We start from the raw sequence: 13,613 nt of genomic DNA, 5'->3' as shown, positions 1-13,613 counted from the left end.
GCTAAAACTGTTGGTTGCAAATGGATCTTCAAGAAAAAGGAAGGAATCCCAGGTGTTGAAGATGCAAGGTTCAAGGCACGTTTGGTAGCAAAGGGATATAGTCAGAGAGAAGGTATGGACTTCAATGAAGTTTTCTCTCCTGTTGTGAGACATAGTTCTATTCGTGTTTTGCTTGTCATGGTTGCTCTAAATGATTTAGAACTTGAGCAACTTGATGTGAAAACTGCATTTCTGCATGGTGAGCTTGAGGAAACCATTTACATGCATCAGCCAGAAGGGTTCATTGCTGAAGGTAAAGAAGATCATGTTTGTCAGTTGAGGAGGTCATTGTATGGCTTAAAACAATCTCCAAGACAGTGATACAAGCGCTTTGACAGCTTTATGATCGGACATGGTTACACAAGAAGTAGCTATGACAGCTGTGTGTATTACAGGCAATTGTCTAATGGTTCTTTTGTTTATTTGTTACTCTATGTTAATGACATGCTTATTGCTGCTAAAAGCATGTTGGAGATTAAGAGATTGAAATCTATGTTGAGTGATGAGTTTGAAATGAAGGATTTGGGTGCTGCGAAGAAAATCCTTGGTATGGAGATTCACAGGGATAGAAAAGCGGGAAAGTTGTACTTGTCACAGAAAAAGTACATTGAGAAAGTACTTGAACGCTTTGGTATGCATAATTCTAAACCAGTGAGTACTCCACTTGCAGCTCATTTTAGACTTTCAGCAACGTCAGCGCCACAGAGTGAGGAGGAGGAGCAGTTCATGTCGCGTGTTCCTTACTCCAGTGCAGTTGGAAGCATCATGTATGCTATGGTGTGCACTCGTCTAGATATTTCACAGGCAGTCAGTGTTGTAAGTCGCTACATGGCGAATTCGTGCAAGGTTCACTGGCAAGCAGTGAAATGGATACTCCGTGATTTACGGGGCACTACAGATGTTGGCTTAGTCTATGATAGAGGCAGTGGTATCAGTTCCAGTGTCACTGATTATGTTGATTCAGATTATGCTGGTGATTTGGATAAAAGAAGATCTCTGACAGGTTTTGTTTTCACTCTTTCAGGGTGTGCCATTAGTTGGAAAGCGACTTTACAGTCGACGGTTGCTTTGTCCACTACGGAGGCAGAGTATATGGCAGCAGCAGAGGCAGTGAAAGAAGCAATTTGGCTCAGAGGTTTGGTTAGTGATCTGGGTTTGCAGTAGGATGAGACTGTTGTATTTTGTGATAGCCAGAGCGCAATACATTTGACTAAAAATCAAATGTATCATGAGAGGACCAAACACATTGATGTCAGATATCATTTTCTTCAGGAGGTCATGACACAAGGTGATATCATGGTGAAGAAAATTGCTACGGCGGAAAATCCAGCAGACATGTTGACTAAGCCACTTTCGATCCTCAAGTTCAAGCATTGCTGGGGCTTGATTGGTGTTTGTAGTTTGTAATTACCCTTAGGGGTGATGGAGGAGATGTCTTGAGGAGATTTGTGTTGAAGACTTGATGAAATTCAAGTCAAGGTGGAGATTTGTCAGATTTGGTGACTTGTTTTCTCAAGTTTTACCGTGGGCCCCACAACAGTATGGCATCCCATACTTTTTGTCTTGTTTTTTCTCTCCCACACGTCCATGTGCTCTTCATTGATTGAGCTTCTTCTAGAAGCTTTGTTAAAAGGCTGGCTTTGTTTTATTTAAGCCATTCGGTCAAGAAGAGAAGCAGCAACTTTAGCAAGAAAAAGAGAGAAAGAAGAAAAGAAAAAACTGCCGAGAGAGAGAGAGAGAGAGGCTTGTGTTGTAGGGAGAAGAAGATGCACCATTTTTCTTCAATTTGATCTCACATTTGGAGTGCTGAAATGCTTAGAGAATTTTAGAGAATATTTTTCTCTTTTGTATCTAATTCTCTTTTGAGTGAGATTGGGGTGTATTGGGGCTTTTGGGTTTGAGTGGTTTTGTTTATACTACTCTTTGTAATCCACTCTTTTGTTAGTGAATTTCTCCTGAATCGTCTCCGCCAGTGGATGTAGGCTTGTTAAGCCGAACCACTTAAATTTTGGTGTCTTGTGTGGTTGTGTTTATTTTTCTATTCTGCACTTTTCTACTTCTTTGGTGATCTTGGAATTTGCATTTTTCATAACAAACCCATGTGGTGGTTTCAACACCACATGGGGGGACCTTTTTGTATTGCCATCAATTGTGTGGTATACATTGAACAGTCGCAAGTTTGATGGTCCTGCCTTATGCAGATTCCTCCTAGATGATGCTCAACCCCCAAAGCAGAAATCATATACATTCGTCTATTTTGTACTTATAATATGACTGCTAATAGGCTGTGCCTATGTTCAAATAAACAAAAAAGATCAGATTCTAATGATTATTGGTCATCCAATCAAGTCAATTTGGTTGAGGATTTGTTTACCAGTGACCCGCATACACATCTTTATGAGGACAGATTTAACCATTTTTGCTAGAGGACTCCTTTGCAGTTGTTAGTATGTGTTGGTCTCTGAATGCAACCTGTTACTCTCAGGAACAAAAATCACTTTGGAGGAAAAATCCACCTGCTCGACCATTTGGTATGATTATTATGGTCAAGCCACAAGCGAAAAAAGCGAAGTTAGATCAATGAACTTCAGAAAAACCTTCAGTTATCTAACCATGGAAACAACATACATGTTTATGTCTCCCTTCCACTCTTCAACAAATTTTTAAAAGGGGAAGAGGTTCAACAAGCTCAAGAAGTTGAAGCACTTGAGTGAAGTGCCACTAGGGAGGCATAAAATCCATCCTGGATATTAATCAAAGTCTCATGCCTTCCTTTCTCCACAATAACCCCATTCTTAACCACAGCGATTACATCTGCATTCTTGATCGTGGATAATCGATGGGCCACCACAATTGTAGTCCTGTTCACCATGACTCTATCTAATGCATCTTGGACCACTTTCTCTGACTCAGCATCTAGTGCACTGGTAGCCTCATCTAGTAGTAATATCTTTGGACTTTTGATGATAGCACGTGCAATGGCTACGCGCTGCTTTTGCCCGCCGGACAATTGTAGCCCTCGTTCTCCTACTACAGTATCATAACCCTGCATGTTGCATTAGGAACATATATTTTGTGTAAGAGTACTTGCAAATGTACTTCAATCAACAATTTTATGCAATTTGCATTGTTCTTACTTGTTGCAGTCCACTAATGAACCTGTGGGCATTGGCCAATTCCGCTGCAGCTATAATCTCTGCCTCATCTACATTTCTACCCTTTCCATACGCAATGTTTGCACGGATTGTGTCATTAAACAAAACTGGTTCTTGGCTTACAAGGCCCATCTGCTGCCTCAACCACATCAATTGAAACTTTTGAATTTCAATTCCATCCAGTGTAATATGACCAGAATCGGGATCATAGAATCTTTCCAATAATGCTATCACTGTAGATTTTCCGCTCCCGCTTTCTCCAACTAAGGCAACTGTCTGAAAGAAGACATTTACAAGAATATAGTTTAAATTTGAGAGTTGTCTTTTCCTGTTGCAGCAAATAATGAAATTCTAAACATGATGTCAGAGAATATTACTTTACCTTGCCTGCACGAATAGCCAAGTTGAGGTCTCTGAATATCTGAACATCTGGCCTAGATGGGTACTTGAAGCCTACATGATGAAGCTCAATATCTCCCTTGACATCATCCAATGACATCCCGGACTCATCACTTGGGTCTATCTTTGACTTCCTGTCCAGTATTGCATAGATAGAAGCAGTAGCATTCTTGGCTTTCTGAGAATCATTGGAAAAAGAGCTTGATTGAGTAACCGCAGTAGCTGCCATGGTCAAAGCAAGGAAAACCTGCAAACCACACATACGTGTCAAGAAGATCAAAAGATAATTTGGAGGAATGAATCTCATTTATATTTTTCCAGAAAGTTCTGAAGCTTTTGGAAAAAGAAAAGATTTCTTATTTACTCGGAAAACATCTGAGAATGTAGTTTTTCCGTCCTTAACCAGCTGAGCTCCTGCATAGAAAGTGGTCGCGTAGACGCTAAACAAAAAGAAGTTAGCCACTCCAAATCCTATTCCACTGATCAAGCCCTCCTTTATGCCTGCCTTCACAGGGCCTACACATTTTTCTTCATAAAGTTGCATCACTTTATCTTCAGCACAGAAAGAAGCAACGGTTCTTATACTCCCAACTGCATCATTTGCTATTTGACTTGCATCCTCATACATTGCCTGCAACCAAGTTCACCCTTGTTAACATCCAAAATAAGTTACCTGTGGTAAAGATTGGTGCAGAGGATAAGGCCATTTAGGTGGCTTCCTAGAAAGAATTTTATACCTGTTGTGATATATGGGAAGTAATTCGTTCTATGAGGCCCAGAGTTGATTGGTGGAAGTTAATATGGTTTTCTTTTGCTATTCCTAAACAAACTTTCATCCTATGGTTGACAGTCAGAAATATTTTATCCATGGGAAATGGATTGCTGAGTGCAGAGATCACTTATTTGTTTTAGTGGATTTAATGCAGAGATCACTTATTTTCTTAGTGTGGATTTTGAAAGAGGATTTGGAGAGAACTTATAGAGAAGTGCTTAGTTTTTTATCCTCCTGTAGGCTGGGCAGATGTTATGGGCAGGGGGTTAAGGGATTGGAGAAACAAAAGCTTGAAGGCCATTGCGCAAGTTGGCATGGAGTGCTGCAGTGTATCACTTATGGAGACGAAGAAATGAAATCCGGCATGGCAATCAACCAAAAACAGAGGAATGACTGTTGTAGGGTATTGTCCGGAAAGTGAGAAGTAGAATCAGAGGTAAGGGGAATTTTAAAAAGAATGATATGAATGTAGAGATTTGTAGTAAATGGGGTATAGTACATAATGTTTAGTATTGATGGGGAAGATAGGTTGGGTTTAGTTGTTCTGGTTTAGATAGTTTGTTGCTGTTGTCTTTGTAAAGCATTTGCTGATGGAGAAGATGTGGTTAGTTAGTTTGTTTTGTTTGTCTGTTGTTCGTTGGTTCCTAAATCTTTTGCTGTTTCAGCTTGATGGAGTGTGGTGTAATCCGTGGTTTTTGTGTTAATCAAAATTCATTCATTAATCCAAAAAAAAACCAAGTTCACTATTGATGAATAACTCATTAAACATACTCAAACCTAAGAAAGTTTTCATTTTAATGCATCTTGATGAAATTGTTTTCATACACATTTTTTCCCTAAGAAATGATACCATTTGGCATGAAAACTGTCATCAGTGGTAGAGCATACCTTTGCATCTGCACTGAATCCTTTTATGGACCTTCGTTGAACATAACCATTGACTCCAAGCAAAGGAACCATTGCAAGGACAATAAATGCCATCTGCCAACTAGCATAAAATGCGATGGCTAAACCCGCAACCACAGACGCAATGCTTTGAACAATTTGACCTAGTGCGTCACCAACTAGAGCGCGCACTGTTGCTGCATCTGCTGAGAGCCTTGCACCAATGGCACCGCTTGAGTTCTCAGGCTCATCGAACCAACCAACCTCCATGCGAACCACCTTTTCAAAACACATTGCTCTGATACGTTCAATTAACTTGCACCCAGCCACAGCAAAATAGTACGATCTTATTGGAGATGACAGAAATGCTACCATACCAAGGACTAAAAACATTACTGCCCAAAACTTCGAATCCTTTCTTAGTTCATGAGGTTGTTCGAAGAATGTTTTGATTACACTGGAAATTAGCAAACCAAAAATTGGAAAGACCACTCCACTTATGATTGCAGCTACTGTTCCAATTAGAATCACTGGAATCTCAGGCTTATTGAGGTAGGCAAGGCGGCGAATTGGAACCTCTGGAGATTTTTCTGGTGCTACTGAAGGGGTATCTAGTTCTGTCGCTGCAGTATCAGTTATATCAAGTCCTGTGGGTACACCAAATGTGACTGAGAATGAGTGATGACTGCTATTTACTGATGATCCCCGACTAATGGATTGTGGCATTGACAATCTTCGACTTGACCGCTGAAGACTTGACTGTCTAAGAGATTCCAAAGTAATTTCTGAATTAACTTGATCATCTACAGCATGTTGTGACTCCTTGTTTACTTCTTGCAAGCGTATAAGTTGAGAGAATGCTCCATCAGGATCCTTGAGTAGTTCTGAGTGTGAGCCTGATCAATAGCCAAATACAATAAGAAAGGAATAGCCAAATACACTAAGAAATGAGTATCTCACGTTCTCTGTCAAGCCACAATGAGAGACCTAGATACTAAAATTCATTTACAATGATGTGCTCAACAAGAATCTACCCACTAGGTTGGATGCATAAATGATAATGGTTCACCATGTTAAATGAATAATATAGTATGAATAATACCTATCATCAATTACCTTTTTCAACCATTTTTCCTCTGTGAATGACTGCGATCATATCAGCATTCCTCACCGTGCTCAAACGATGCGCAACAATGACAGTCGTTCGGTTAACCATAATCCTGTCCAATGCTTCTTGCACTATTTTCTCTGATTCTGCATCAAGTGCACTTGTAGCTTCATCCAGTAGTAAAATTCGTGGATCTTTCAGAATTGCTCTTGCAATAGCAATTCTCTGCTTCTGTCCACCAGACATTTGTGTTCCATGCTCACCAACCATGGTATCTAGCCCCTACAAGTAAAATAAAAAATCCCAAAATAAGAATAATAATTTTTGGACCTTGAAGATGAACACAAGGTGAAAATTAGAACCTGTGGCAATTTATCAATGAATTTAGCAGCATTTGCAAGTTCAGTTGCAGCTCTTATCTCTTCAATAGTTGCACCATCTTTTCCATATGCAATATTGTCCTTAATGCTGGCACCAAAGAGCACAGGTTCCTGGCTGACGAGACCAATTTTCCCCCTAATCCATTTAAGCTGAAACTCTTTGAGGTTAATGTTATCTATTAGAACTTCACCAACTTGTGGGTCATAGAATCTCTCTATTAGGCTGATCACTGTTGACTTCCCACTTCCGCTTTCTCCAACTAAAGCTGCAGTCATGCCACTAGGGATATAAAGAGAAAATCCATTGAATATTTGCTCATCCAATCTGGTTGGATAGCTGAAATAAACATCCTTCAATTCTATATCTCCATGAATGTCGTCTAATACTTTCCCAGTTTTATCAAAAGCATCTATGTCTGGCTTCCTCTCAATAGTCTCAAACATCTTATAGGCCGCAGCTCGGCCAGCACCAAATGCACTCAAGCAGGGAGATGCCTGGCCTAAGGACCTGAAGCATCCATAAGATAGCAAAAGGTAAGAAGTAAATAAATAATTAAATAAGCGAAAAAAGACGCACATACATCCGTAGGTTCATATATTTTTGAGTATCAGCAACAAAATCAGAAAGAAGTTTTCACATATTGGGGAAATAGGAACCATAATGTTACTAGCATATTTACATACTTCTACAAGCTAAAGGAAATACAGAATGCAGCTTACATGGAAGCAGTTAAGACTGCGACAATCACATTTATCACTTGACCCCCATTGTATCCTTTCTGTAGTATCAGCTTGGCACCAAAATACACAGCCAACGAATAGGTGGAAAACACAACAAACAAAACCGTGCCAATACCTACTCCGGCAGCTAAGCCTTCATGAACACCAGATTTGTAAGCATGTACAAGAAATTTGCTGTAACTTGTTATAGCTTGCTTCTCCCCTGTAAATGATGCAACCTACATTGGAAGCAATGACAAATGTCAAACTTTTGCTAGAGAGTAAAGAGCGAAATCGGATTAACTGTTTTAAGAGAAACCAATAAGTCTTTTTTCAAAAGTATTCCGTTTTGGCGAATCGACTTACAGTTTTGATTGCACCAATTGTTTGTTCAACTACATTTGCTGCCTTTGCATATGCACTTTGTCCACGGGATGCCATCTTCGATATAATCAAGGACACCATGGCACCAGCTATCACAAGAAGAGGAATTGCAGAACACAAGACGATGGCAAGAAGCCACCCCCTGCTAAATGCTATTATAAATCCCCCGATGAAGGTTGATATCAGCTGTAGACATTTCCCAACCTGCAGTACTAGCACAGTGAGTTTTTAGGTGACCCAGATGAAATAAAATTTCGTGTATCTTTGCTTGGTTTTGATGTTATTCTTGCAGCTGTTTTATACCTTCTCACCCACGGCATCTTGTATGAGAACAGTGTCACCAGACATTCTCCCAACAACCTCTCCGGTCTTTGTTTCCTTATCAAAGAAAGCAACATCTTGTCTCAGTATAGTTTTCAGATACAAACTCCTTATTCCTGCAGCCTGTCTCGCCCCTGTGACCATCCAGCATGTCACCTCTGACAAACAACAGACCCGGGATTCTTAATCTTCAAGGGTTTATACATAAAAGGCTTTTTCTATGCATTAAAAATCTGTAATCATTTCAAGTATATAATGTACTTACGGAGGCATGCTGCACAACCAGTCCCAAGTGCCAAGTAGACAAATTTTACAGCAACCTAAAATTTCACCAGGTCGCTAAGTAATAACATCATCGTATCAAAGGATAAATATATAAATGAAAGAACATCGATTCAAATACATTCCTAGACATTCTGTTAAACGGTTGCATCAAATATTTCACCTGAGGAAAGTTGTGAAATACAAAATCAGAAATTCAAGTACACATATTCTCAGGACAAAATCATTGGTTTTCACCTTGGAAATTGCATGAAGGATGTCATTGGTGTTATTCTGGTTACTGCCGAAAGTATTGATCATTTGCCCAAGTAGTATTGTCATAAGGGGCATGCCTAACCCACTCCCAACGGCTCCAATTGTGCCAACAATCATCAATGCAGTATCAGTGGAATCTGCAAATGAGAAAAGCTTGAGAAATGGAACTGTCTTGGTTTTCTCATCTCCTTTGTTTTTCTGAGAGTTTTGTTGGTCCCCATTCGTGGCAGAGCTATTCTCTTCTTCTGCATTGCCTTTTGAAGTGATGGCCTCATTTCTACCTGCGTCGCCTTCCAGGCTGTACTCCACCGCCATATTACCAATTACAAGAACCTAAATTGCACCTGAAGAACACAATTAATTGCTGAAATCAGCAACTGATAAATCAAGCTAGAAAAGTTGGATCAGTGGCCAGTCGTCAGAATATTAGAGTATCAAAATGATAATTCATGAAAAATTCTATATGGATATGATGAATTCTAAAGCTACTAACAGTCTCCAAATAGGTAACGATATGAGAATTAGCTGGTATAGAATCTGTGTTGCACCATGAGCCCTATGTTGTGTGTTTGGTTGAAAGACTGTTAAAGTTTATACAAAACGCTACTGTTAGCCTGTTTCTATTACTCAAACAGTACAAGAGAATACTAAACAACCACGACCAATCTCCATGGAGGAAGAGAAGCCTTATTGATGAGACATGTTCCTTTAAACGCCGGTGGTGTAAATTTTTGGCTGCTTACTGTAACCAATTACTAGCATATTTTGCAATCCTCATGAAATTTCCGGTGAATCATGAGGTTGGCAGTAAAAAAATGTACTTTTTCTACTTATAATTTTAATTACCTGTTAACAAAGAAGGAGGAAGCTGAACGAAACCTTTCTGTTCTTTCGTCAGAAACAAAATCTCTGCAACCCTGTGGACCAGTGGCACCCAGCAAAATCAAGAACCCTGTCAAACTGAAGTTGCCAATCCAAGTCATCATCATCATTATCATTCAACAACATCGTATTGTTCCAAACATAACCCAACTGGCAACTCCCAAAAGATCAAAAAATTACAAAAACATAAAGAAGAGCAATTGAAAGATTATGTCAGCAAAAGATCAAAAGGGTACCTGAAACTATCATTTGATTGTGTCTTACGCAAGAAAACATTAATGGGTAAGGTTCAAGTTCATTGAACTTAACCCTCCAAAAAGATTATGCATAAAAACAAATAACCCTTATACGAAAGAATTGTTTTGTATAAATAGAGCATAGTTGATGATGGAGACCATTTCAGTTAACACTCGCCGAAAAGAGAGAGAAAGATAGATTTAACAAAGGATCAAAGAAACCAGAATATAGTCAGCTTCTAGAATGGTTGACATATTCCTCTGGATTTGCAGCTCAGGTGCAATGAGATGTTTATGCTTCAGCTCCTAATAGTTATTGAAAACGTGCAGTGCAAGATATGTATGCGCATAAGTAATGATTTTTGTTGGGCCCTAGACTAGAGGAACTGAAATTGAAGAGTGCATTTGAAATGAAACAACAGAGACATGGTTGAATAGACAAACACTAAAGATGAAGCAAAGTTGAGAAGGACAATAACATTAAAGCTATGATTGCATTTGTCGGATGTTTTGAGATGCAGGCTGACCCCATATTTAGGATTTTATTCCAACTGGTAGAAAAACAAACCAAGAACAGAAAAAGATGAACAAAACCCACCCTTCTTGATAATATTTTGGGAATATATTTGTAACACCAGATGTCCCATGTACCAGGTTGTCTTCGAATGTGCCAAACTAAAAAGACCAGAATATGATTCGGCTCCCTAGATTATTCGGTGTAATGCAACAACATTATTATTATTATTATTATTATTATTCGCTCATTAAATTTACTTTATATTTTAATTAAAAAATTATTATTTTTTATTTATTTTTTTAAAGTAATTACCCTCCAGTTTTATAAGCCGAAGATTTGCTTTCGCTTTTTCATTTAAATATTTTAATTTAAGAATTTATTTAATCATGTGAAGTGGGAAAATGTAAAGTTTGTGAGGAGGGAGAAAAGTGAACATTCATGAGCCACATTTTTTTTTAAAAAATTTTTTTATTAAAGAACATCCATTTCCATTGAAATTAAAAAGTATTACAACATAGAAATAAAAACAAGCTAATCTGAAAATCCAATTCAAACAGACTAGTACTAGCACCTTAGTAAACTGATAGGAGACCAAAAAAGTGAAATGCACTAGCGAATGCACTTGATTAAAGCTGCAGCGCTCTAGGATGGATAAAATCATCTGGATTAATAAAACTCATAAAAATTTAAACTTAAATAGCCTTAACCGGTTTGGCCTCAAATTCAGTGTCTGCAAAAGAATCTTTTTTCTACTATTTGTTCTCCTCTAAATCTTCACAATTATTTGGAATAAAGAGCAATTTGAAGAGCAAAAAATAAGCATTTTAAATTAAAAATTTCTTCAGAAATACGGAGCGGGAATGAGAATTGCAGTAGATCTACATCCTTATTTTATATTAAAAAAAAAAAAATTATATATATATATAGCGTAGGTAGTGATATACTTCATGCTCGACGTGCATCAACAATGATGCATGCCCGACATAAAATTTATTATTATTATTATTTTATTATTTTAATTTTTAAAAAAAAAAAATTATGCTCAGCGTGTAGTATATCATTACTCATATAGCGTTGAATGAAAGATAATTGAATAAAAAAAAAAAGTATCGTGGAATAGGTAAAACTGACGAGGGTTGGATCTTGTTGTATCACGCGTTTTACCCGAGTACTGCGATTCCCGATTCTCCACTCACGAGGCACGACGCATCACATCATCATGCGATCGAGTTTCATTAAAGGAGGAGAAGATGCCAATTGTTGCCCCACTATGGATCCGTGGTCAATTCATGTCATGTGAGGCGAATGGGGATACAAAAAGTTGTACGTACACTGTTCTTTTCCCGGATTCGGAGTCTTTAATAATTTTAAAAAAAATTTATTAAAATTTAAGTTGTTTTGCATTTAAAAAAAAATATATATATTGTCACATATTAAAAAAATAATTTATTAGCGTCGTGAATTGAATATATTTTTATAAAGTTTTGTCGTTTAAGTTCTAAAAAAACTTTAAACCAAAAACAATTATTATTATTATTATTATTATTTTAAAATTTCTTGGGATCCTAATCTTTCCCTCAAAACAGGGGCTCTGGCTACATTTGTTAATAAATTTTTAGAGGTTTTTTTTTCTTTTCTTTTTTTTTTGTCTTGTTTGAAATAATACTCAATGTCATAAAAATTAAAATATTTTTTAGTGTTATGTGTTTTTTAATTGTTTGTTAATGCTTTTATTTTAAAAAAGAAAAAAAAAATAGTGCTATCAAACTATAGGTGTTAATTTGTGTTCACTTGCCATATTCAGATTGTGTTGAAACATAGATATAAGACTATATAAATCAATTATAATCGACTCATGTAATTACACCAGTTAAGCATTTCAATCATAACCCGCTAATTTCATGTTAAGTTTACAAATCGTGTCAAAAATTATTCGCTCTTATAGTGCATGTTGGATTCGAATTATATTAAAGTATAAGTACAACCCTTCAACTATAATTCGTTAGTTTTTTTTTTTAAAAAAAAAAAAAAAAAATCACTCAAATACTGCCTTTTCATCTCCAAAAGCTAATTACATTTAATATTTATTTCGGTCCATTAAATATGTTTTTTTTTTTTTTAATAAAAAATAAAAAATAAAAAGAAAATTTTGGCTTCTTCATTGACAAGTCAACTGAAATGGAAATGAATTCGACATCTTTAGGAATCGTCATCAGTGACATCAGTGGCCAAATTAATTAGTATATGCATTCTTGTGTGTGCATTCAAAAATGTTTACGTGCTCACAAATTTAAGGAGTTGACATCCCCAACCACGTATATAGATAAGTTTGGTTTCATTTTATTTTATTTTATTTTTTATTTTTGTTTATAAAAGCAAAAATAAATGATAATATTATATATAGATAACGATCGCAATAAATAATATAAAACAATAACATACGAGAATATAAAAATTACATAATCATTCCATTTCCGCGTGATATAAAGAAAATTCCCTAAAACTTGGAACTTATATTAGCATGTTCGGTACACATAATGATAATTCTTTTAGAAAACATAGTACAAGGAGTTTGAGTGTAATGACTATTTCTATTACCAGGCACAATATATATGATGCTTTTATTGGAATTGAATCAGTTAAAAAAAAAAAAAAACTCTAAACAATCTATGGCTGCCCACCCCGGCAGAACATCGAGGATGGTTATTTTCCCGGAAATGATGCTCGGAAGTAGCCGTGATCACCCTTGAATCATGGGAGTTGTCGCACCACCACCCCGGTGGCACCTATCGAATGTTTTGAATTTTTTTTTTTTTTTTTATTATAAGTTTTAGGTTTGGAAAAATAAAATGAATTTTTTGCAAAACCCAATTTGTTTGGTCAATAATTATTCTTCTAAAAAAAAATAAAAAACTATTTTCAAGTATAATAGTCTCATTCTATTTCAAAAGTATATTTTGCGAATATTCAGTATATTTTGCAAAACCCATTTTGTTGGTTAATAGTTGTTCCTCTAAAAAATAAATAAAGGGTTAAATACCTCAAATTCCCCTAGGGTTTAACAATTTTATTTTTTTTTCCCTGGGGTTTCACTTTTATCACAGGACCCCCCATGAGGTTTTGATAAAGACCAATTTAGTCCATCCGCTAGTTGACCATTAAGATTGACACGTGGACCAATCAGATGGTAACACGTGGCACCTATTTAATTTTTTTTATTTTTTTAAAATTAACAAAAAATTAACAAAAAAAATGTATTTAAAAAAAAAAAAAAAAAA

General features: G+C 36.7%; 2 protein-coding genes across 2 annotated transcripts in view; both read right to left on the bottom strand.

The window, feature by feature from the left end:
* Positions 1-179, bottom strand: part of LOC132169196 (ABC transporter B family member 21-like) — a 5,550-nt gene extending 5,371 nt beyond the window's left edge. Inside the window, exon 1 of the mRNA XM_059580266.1 lies at positions 121-179. Within this exon, the coding sequence (XP_059436249.1) occupies positions 121-179 (59 nt within the window). The remainder of the gene's footprint in view (positions 1-120) is intronic.
* Positions 180-2,608: 2,429 nt separating this feature from the next.
* Positions 2,609-9,804, bottom strand: LOC132171286 (ABC transporter B family member 21-like). The gene is made up of 13 exons (XM_059582570.1): positions 9,547-9,804; positions 8,683-9,044; positions 8,429-8,483; positions 8,146-8,321; positions 7,825-8,046; positions 7,459-7,697; positions 6,721-7,246; positions 6,367-6,640; positions 5,254-6,146; positions 3,958-4,224; positions 3,577-3,840; positions 3,177-3,470; positions 2,609-3,085 (listed from the first exon to the last, which is right to left on the bottom strand). Exons 2-13 carry the CDS (start codon positions 9,013-9,015, stop codon positions 2,729-2,731), a joined length of 3,900 nt encoding a protein of 1,299 aa, XP_059438553.1. The 5' UTR covers positions 9,016-9,044; positions 9,547-9,804; the 3' UTR covers positions 2,609-2,728.
* Between the last annotated feature and the right edge of the window lie 3,809 nt (positions 9,805-13,613).

The sequence above is a fragment of the Corylus avellana genome, chromosome ca2 (assembly GCF_901000735.1).
Source record: "Corylus avellana chromosome ca2, CavTom2PMs-1.0".
Classification (NCBI taxonomy): domain Eukaryota; kingdom Viridiplantae; phylum Streptophyta; class Magnoliopsida; order Fagales; family Betulaceae; genus Corylus; species Corylus avellana.
This window is presented reverse-complemented; position numbering and strand designations above follow the sequence as displayed.

Excerpts from the sequence above, each read along its gene's own strand:
- LOC132171286 (XM_059582570.1), bottom strand. The coding sequence starts at position 9,015 with ATGGCGGTGGAGTACAGCCTGGAAGGCGACGCAGGTAGAAATGAGGCC. Across the intron at positions 8,047-8,145 it reads AAGATGCCGTGGGTGAGAAG|GTTGGGAAATGTCTACAGCT; the intron begins GTATAAAACAGC and ends CTAGTACTGCAG. Across the intron at positions 3,086-3,176 it reads TCATTAGTGGACTGCAACAA|GGTTATGATACTGTAGTAGG; the intron begins GTAAGAACAATG and ends TGCAACATGCAG.